Source organism: Rhipicephalus sanguineus, chromosome 10, assembly GCF_013339695.2.
Source record: "Rhipicephalus sanguineus isolate Rsan-2018 chromosome 10, BIME_Rsan_1.4, whole genome shotgun sequence".
Classification (NCBI taxonomy): Eukaryota; Metazoa; Arthropoda; class Arachnida; order Ixodida; family Ixodidae; genus Rhipicephalus; species Rhipicephalus sanguineus.
Genome location: NC_051185.1, coordinates 46,689,014 through 46,697,179, shown reverse-complemented (window position 1 = coordinate 46,697,179; position 8,166 = coordinate 46,689,014). Strand labels below are relative to the sequence as shown.

General features: G+C 47.1%; 1 protein-coding gene across 1 annotated transcript in view; it reads left to right on the top strand.

The window, feature by feature from the left end:
* The first annotated feature begins 2,747 nt into the window (after positions 1-2,747).
* LOC119406369 (serine/threonine-protein kinase ICK-like) overlaps positions 2,748-8,166 on the top strand; it is a 40,355-nt gene continuing 34,936 nt past the window's right edge. Inside the window, exon 1 of the mRNA XM_049419760.1 lies at positions 2,748-2,937. Coding sequence (XP_049275717.1) covers positions 2,795-2,937 — 143 coding nt within the window. The 5' untranslated portion in view covers positions 2,748-2,794. The remainder of the gene's footprint in view (positions 2,938-8,166) is intronic.

Below are 8,166 nucleotides of genomic sequence, written 5' to 3'. Positions count from 1 at the left end.
CATTTTTTAAAGCTAGAACACTGGACCTTAAAGCTACGAGTTTTAAAAACACCAGTAAAGGCCCACTTCTTCAGCCGTAGTATTCAATTTCAAGTGAACTTGCGATCGTATTAACCGCACAAAAGTACATTGCTCCAATCGGACGCTCGCCGTGAACAGACGAAAAAAATGTGTGAGCCGTTCCACTATGTGAAGGGGGTTGACCAGCAAAACTGTTTAGCACACGACATTGTGGTGACATAATGGGAGCCAGTGTGGTATCCAAGGCCAAGTTGTAAGCATGCCTACCAAAGTCTACCGCGACGCAACGATGACGTAACCGCTATTTGAGGTGCACATTAAGCGACGTTTGCTCGCCAGGCCCACCTACGAGACCGGGTCCCTCGCTTCGCGACATGAGTAGGCTTCACAGAAACACACAATGTGGAAAAGCAAGCTTACAACGACCAAGCTTACACCGATCCCCGTAAAGCCGGCTTCACTTCTAAACACGTTTGTGTTGCTGAGAAAACATCTTTCCAGGGGCAACATAAGCCGTCTTGTATAAAAATATGAAAAATTGCTCCAGCGTGAACGACTAACGCCATCTCGGGGAGCTTGAGGAAACTAGGCACTTGTTGCACAGTGGACTTTTTTGCACACGGACGACGCCACGAAACCCCAGATCATATATACCTTCGCTGTAAGAACGTATTATCCCGGAAATCGTATTATGCAGAATCGTATCAACAAGAGCCTTCTGTATACATGTTATGTTTGTGTTGAAAAGCGGTATCTATGGCAATAAAGACTTCGGTTGTCGGTGGCTGTATAGGCGGGGCGTACTTGTATTTCTTAGGTTTTCACCGACAATGTTTACTGTTTCACACTCTTTAGTTAGGCATGGCCAGAGAGTACCAAGTCTTTAAGAAACGGGGTCTTCTTTTGTTGCGTCTGGACACCGTTCATCGTGTGCTACCTACGCGCACATCCATTGGCGGAAGGAGCAGGGGAGAGGGGGAAATCGCTGTGCAATGCGGCTATGCATAGAACAGTGCCATTCCGCGTCCGCTGTGCTGCTATGAGTGCATAGTCGTACGTATGCCTGTATATCTTTATAAATGAGCGTCTGTGCCTCTGCGGGGATACTCTTCCTGCAAGTATAAAGCCGGCAGTCAGGGCGGAACGAAACGGGAACTGGAAGTTTGCCGATAGGCTTCGCGCAGTGAAATATAGATGTGACACAGTGAGAACGCTGGGGGGTGGTGCCCCGCATAACCCTTTGAGTACCCAAGGCCGTCTAGCATCCTATCCCGGAACGAGACTGCCGGTTTGTCTTTGCGTGTGTTACGACTTAATGCTTTTTATTTTCTTTTGTTTTTTCAACGGACCCAAGGTATAAGTAATGATTCATTGTACTTCCTGCACTTTACGATGCGCGTTTTAAGTTATTCATGCAGTGGAGAGCTTGCTAACGTCGATCCACCAACGCTCCTAGTGGTGGTAACTTGTGTTTCGTTTGTTCATCTATATATATATACGGCTTCTGATAAGTAGTTGCTGCGACGTAATTTGCATAATCACTCAAGCTGGACTTCCTAGACATTCCTGTCATAAAGAAAAATCGGGTTGTCATATCTACAGCTACGCGTGGACGTTTATATTCTTTCTGTTAAAAGATCGGCCACGCTTCACATTTGAACGCAGTGTGTTGAATTTATGCGGCGTATGTGTCGCCTATGTCCTCGAGTGATATTCATACATGCCTTCTAACTTCTCAGTAAGAAATTATCTCCTGTTTGCATTCGTTTTATTTCGTCAGAGAGAAGAAAAGAAAGTATGCATCAGCAAAGGGAAGAAGAAGAAAAAAGAAATAGTTTACGAGCAAAACAAATCTTAAGAATCTATTATGCAACACTCCGCCGGCAGTTCAGCATTTTGTTTTAACTCAACTCCTTAAAGGTCAACGTAACAACAAACGCTCGATTTGTACGAGTTGGTTCATTCTAAATATCGTGCTCTTTCCTCTCTCTCTCTCTCTTTTCCTGTCTCTCTTTTCCTTTCTATATTTTTTTTTGCGCTGTACGTACGATAGTTAACGTGACATGATTTGCGGAGGTAAGCAAGGTCACCTGACTCCTACAACGCGCCTTCCAGTCTCACAAAATGGAGGAGCATTCAAATTTATTATAATGAATACAATGCAGAGTACATGGAGACAGAAGTGTCACGGGAAGTACTGACAAAGAAAAACCAACAGCCGTGACATCGCAGATACGAACAGTACAAAGCAAAACGGAGGCCAAATAAAGAGTTCGAAGGTCACACAAGGCACACGATTGCGGGCACTTCCGCAAGCATAATGCTCATCTCGCTTGCAGTTCGCGTAACACTGTAGTACCCTTTGCCTAGCGTGTCTTTTTTTATTGCGCTATTATCTTCACGGTCTGCTGCAGCGCAGATTCGAACGCTCTCTTTTGTTGGTCAACAATTTCCCGCTTCTTCGCAGACCCGCGACAAAACAAACCGCTCCGGCAGCCAGTGAACTAGTCCGTGCATCGGTGCAGTGCGAGCTGTCACACGTGCAGTGAATCCCACACCCATACGACGCACACAAGAGATCGCAAACCTTCGCAACGCAGCCGAGCATGCACCCTGACGGCGGCACCCTGACCGCGTGACCGCGAGCCGATCGCGTTGCCACGGCAACGCGTTCTCGTCAACACTGAATGCCTCGACGTATCACCCGCTGGCGCAGCGCACCCGACCACCGCCGGGTTTTTCAGCAGTGGCTGCCGCCGATGTCCGAGTTTGCATGAGGTCTTCCTACAGCAGCCGTAGCCGAGATGTAGCGGCCATGAACCGCTACATGACTCTGGGTCCGCTCGGGGACGGCACCTACGGATCCGTGGTGCTCGGACAGCGACTGGACACGGGAGAGAAGGTGGCCATCAAGCGGTGAGTGAGTCATCGTCGCATACATCGCGCGTAGCGTGTCACTTAGCTCACTGACTTCTATCCGGCGATGCCTTCAGCTTATCTTAGAAGCGTAACATATAATCCGCGTATGTCCCACATGTACCATACGCGACTGCCAAGTTAACTCGAAAACAATCCCGAAATACACATGTTCAAGGCTGTTATGCTCGTTTGGATATGAAGCCAGATATACTGTTGGCATAACTTCGTATCAGCGTTCTGCGAGCCTGTTCTATCCCTTATCATCTCTTCAACGCAGCATTATATTTATACCAGTGACACCGCACATGCTACGCACAACTGTACCAAGTTGAAGACAAGCCAAAATAATAAGTGAACGCTGGTGCACTTTAGTTGGTAATCGGAGTAACACCGGTTTAAAAGCTTGCTCGTACTTCCGGAAAACCTTTTGTTCAATTTTCACCGATCCAGCAGTAGCGGTAACTTAAATTCAGAACTCCGGGTAAACTGAGTTAAGATCTCGAAATAGCATGTTCTATAATTTCTGCTAGATTATTAGTTTTTTACCTCTGATCGATCCGTACGTAACAACGATTCCTCGGGTTTTGAACCACGTTTTATTTTTAGTCACGTGGTTCGTAACGCGTTTGTTTTCCGCTTATCTGTGTTGTCGCGCCTGTGAGCTTTCGTTTGTTATTTTGTATCGACGCGCCGTTTCGTCGTCAGGCTGATCCGGTGATGTATTTCTGCCGTGTCATGCGTCGTTGCACGGTATATACATTTTTGCAGCAAAAGCGACGCGTTAAGACGGTGAAAATCGTTGCCTGCACACACGACGTGTGTATCTCCTCCCACATATATCTTTGCGCAGAAATGCTGGAAAACGTGTCTGCCATCTCGTCGTCGTACAAGCGCCGAATTGATTTACCCGGCGCGAGACAGTGTTGCGCACGTGTTAGCCAAATTGATCGCTTTCCTTTCCCGAAACTCGGTGGCTCCTTTTAGCATACAATATCCGTTGCTAAGGCAGTAGAGAGAGAGAGAGAGAGAAAGACAGAGGAAAGACAGAGGAAAGACAGGGAGCTTAATCAGAGTATCCAGTTCTATACTTTACTTGAAAGAAGCGATGTCTATGAAGACGCCACAAAGTCACTGCGACAATATCAACGTCCGCCTAATGTATTATAAAGAGTGTCTATAATAAACGTCTATGCGAGCAAACAGTCGTTCTGAAACCCGCAACCCCGCCGTGGTAGCTTTGCAGTTTAGGTGTCGCGCTGCTAAGCTCTAGGACCCGGGTTCGATTCCCGGCCGCGACTTCCGAATTTCGATGGGGGTTCATAATAAAAGAACGCCTAAATGGTGCTCAGATTTAGGGGCACGTTAAAGAAACCCCCGGTGTTTCCCCTCCTGCCTGGGCCTTCTAAGGCCTGCAATATTCTTAATTAAAAAAAATAAATTAAAATTAAAGTTTGGAGCTTTCGTTTTCCTATCGGGAAAATATGGGCAAGGTCTGCGTGCCTGACCTACCATTTACCCTTCTTTCTGTCTTTCGCCTTGCGCAATGCTCCCTCCTAACAGCTTCCTTCCTCCATGCCGGGAATGGGACCTTCGCCCACGTGCTTAGCAGGGCGACACTTCGGTTGCTACAGGCAACAACGACGGTCATGCGTTCATATCCAGGCAACAATGAAATGTGGCAACGTGAAATGACAAGTCACTTCGATAAGGGATCAGATTGGCTTATCAGAAATGGCTGAACGCCGACAAGCCAAAGGTCAAGAGTAGGGGCGTTAAACGGGGGGGGGGGGGGGTGGAAGGGTTCAAACCCCCTCCCCCCCGAAATTATTCAATTTTGCATGTCTAGATATAGATGTACCCATGCAAACGCAAGCACGAACATACTTAAAGTATGGCTGACCCCCCCCCTCCCCCCGAAAAAAAATTCTGGCTACGCCCATGGTCAAGAGAGCATCAATTATTGGGAGACGGCGCATGCAAATACGCATGTTAACGGCGTGCAATGGAGGCCCGCATTTCTGTACCCTCGCCGCCGCCTGGTTTTTCGCGTATACCCTGCCGAAATCGGTAAGTTATGAAAGCTTCGCTTGATAAAATAAAACAAGATAAGACACGTACTTCTGAAAATACGTCTGAAAGGCGGCCAACCCGCCCGTGCCATTATGGCACCCGGCGCATCGGCTGATTCCTGTCGGAACCGGAATCGCCGCCGTGGCACTTGGCCCGCAACGGGGTGCTGTGGTATTTGCCGTCCCCGCGAAACATGTGTTTCTGTGTGTGCGTTCACGGCCTGCGCGCGCGCGTGGCGAGTATGCGGCATGGCCGCGAGTGGAGTCGTCCTTGGCACCGACGAATGTCGTCAACGTCCTCACGTGCACGCGTCGCTTACACTCGCGCCTTTCTTTCTTTCTTTCTTTCTTTCTTTCTTTCTTTCTTTCTTTCTTTCTTTCTTTCTTTCTTTCTTTCTTTCTTTCTTTCTTTCTTTCTTTCTTTCTTTCATATTCCTTTCTATCAAAAAGCCCTTGCCGTGCTTTCTTCGACTCCGCGCATCTCTCCAACGCGGTGACGTCACGACGAGTGTATACTCGTGTATTCAGCGCGTCAGTATACCGTAGGTGCTCGTGTAATGGCCACAAGCATTGTTTCTTTTGTTTTGTTTTTTTCCCCGAGATTTGGGCCGAAAATCGCGGGTGCGGCCATTAAAAGGAGAAAAAGGCAAAACCTTTTCTTTTCTTTCGTACATGTTTTCAGCGCTAGACTTGCCTTTATTGAACTGCAGTACTCGCTCGTACCGGAAGAAGCGAAAAACAAACTCTGATCAAAAACGAGGTTGCAACAATGTCGTTCCTCGCCCTCATTCTCCTCTTTACTCGTCGGATCCTTAAACGCGCCTGTGTCCCAGATGAGGCCGTCCTCCGTTTCATCGAATATGTTCGAGATCATCCCGTGAACTTGAAGCTTTTCTCAACGGTCTTGAAGGAAACCTCAACCCACGCTTAGGAAATCCAGTGGTACGCATCCGCAAGGGTTGCTCTCTCTTCAGCGGTCCCGTCGATGTTATTTGGTGGACGGTAGCGCCACGGAGGCAGCCGCTAAATCTCGGACGCTGTGCTTTTTGTATCTGTAGGCGCCGAGAACTCGGCCCGGTATCCTTGTCTTGCCCCCAAATGTTTGAGGCCCTTGTACTTAGATTTAGGTGCACGTTAAAGAACCCCAGGTGGTCGAAATTTCCGGAGCCCTCCACTACATGGTCTCATAATCATATCGTGGTTTTGGAGCGTTACACCCCAGATATTATTATTATTGTCTTTCCCCCGAAAAAAAAAACTCACAGGGTCCCTTACGCATTCACATAAGAGGACTCGAAGGCGAAAGCAATCTTCTTTTTCTTCTCAGTCATTGTATTGATCCTGCTTCGCCACCCTCCGAAAGTTTTCTGCACCTAACGTGGTTTTGCACTGCGTTGCCCAAGCTACTATGTCATGCGATGATGTCATTATGTATCGTTACGTCACGGAACCTCATGATGACGTCATAATGACGGCACAAATTTCGGCGATCTGTGACGTCATGGTGACATCCTATGGTGACGCCATCATGTGATGATGATTTTTTGTATCAAATGTTTCTCCGCCGCCGCGGAACGCCAACGCCGATGGTCAATTTTCGCCTGTCATGAGGCATCATAAGCTTCCGCCTTAAAAAAAGAAGCTTCGGAATTGTCACACCGCACATCAGATAACAGTGCTAACCTTCTCAAAAAGTAAAGCTGCGACTATCGCACGGGTAATTTTTAAATATATATTTTTTTTTTTTTGGGGGGGGGGGGGTCTTCAGCAAAGGGTGCGGCTATTATAGGGTGCGGCCATTACATGAGTACATACGGCACGTCGTCGCCGCAGGTGCTTGCGTGGGCGCGCGATCGGACCATATAGCTTAAGGGTTTTTTAGTCGAATGTGGGCCATGCGCACGGGACACGTTTACCGGATCTTGCGGCCTTGTTGATTCTGTGTCAAGTTAAAAAAAAAAAAACAGAGTAATGATTTCGATCTCGGAGAGCCGTCTGCTTTTGTTGTCCCGGAAGCGAGTTGTTTTAAAAGATTCATGAGGGATAAGCTGCTCCTTGCCGGCACGTTTCGAGAAGAAGCCGTTTATTAAGGCACCGTGCTTCAGCGATGGACGCGAGGCGGAGACGTGTCGATCCTTCGCGTGGCGAACACGCCGTGCCACGCGTTCTGACATCCTTGTTTATAAATATGTATTGCTACGTTTGGTGCGCCGGAATATCGTTGAGCAATTGCACGTGGCTTTTCGCGAGAAGAGCGACGACCATATCTATTCTCTCGTGCAAGTCGCGCAATCACATGGTGGTACAAGTCACACGTGCTCCCCACGATTATTTATTTATTTATTATTTATTTATTTATTTATTTATTTATTTATTTATTTATTGAAAAGTACCTTACAGGCCCCTAGAGGCATTGCGTAAGAAGGGTAATGCGAGAAAATGCTTAAAACGTGCACAGTAATTTGAAAACAAAAGGAACGGATATAAAAACATATATAAATGAGATCACCACGGGAACGTAGCGAATATTACGTTAGATGATATACAGCAAAAAGAGGCAAGAAAAATACACTTTGAACCATTAAGAATACACTTTAGTATATCAGGTTACCTCTTTCGTTTATATTTAATTACTTCATTAGAACACCATTATAAATCGGACGGCAACTGAGATCCGTAAATAACGTATACGAGCACCAAACATATAAGTGCTATTAAATCTGACGGCCCCTTTGTAGGGAAATGAGTACAAAGCATTGGGTTGAGCCAGCAGTCAGATATTCTGTACCACAGGTAACACGGCATGGAAATACGTTACCGTCATTTGTCAACGGTCACTGTCAGACGAGGATCCTTGAGGAGCTCTTTTTTTTTTCTCAGTGAGGTCTTCCAACGCCGTCTTGCGCTCAAATTGCAGTATAGTTGCTGTGTGGGTCAACTGGCACGTGCTGTTTATGCTTTGAGCCAGCCGAAAGACGAAACGCAGAGGAGACAAGTGGCACACTCAACGACTGGACTAACAGCGGTGAAAACTTCGCGCTCAAAGTACATTGATTAACTTTGGAGCCTTCATACGCGGGCGTCTTATCTTCCAGAATGCGACGTGGTATACATGTGTGCACTGTTTAGAGTACCCGTTTCGGAGATGAATATACTA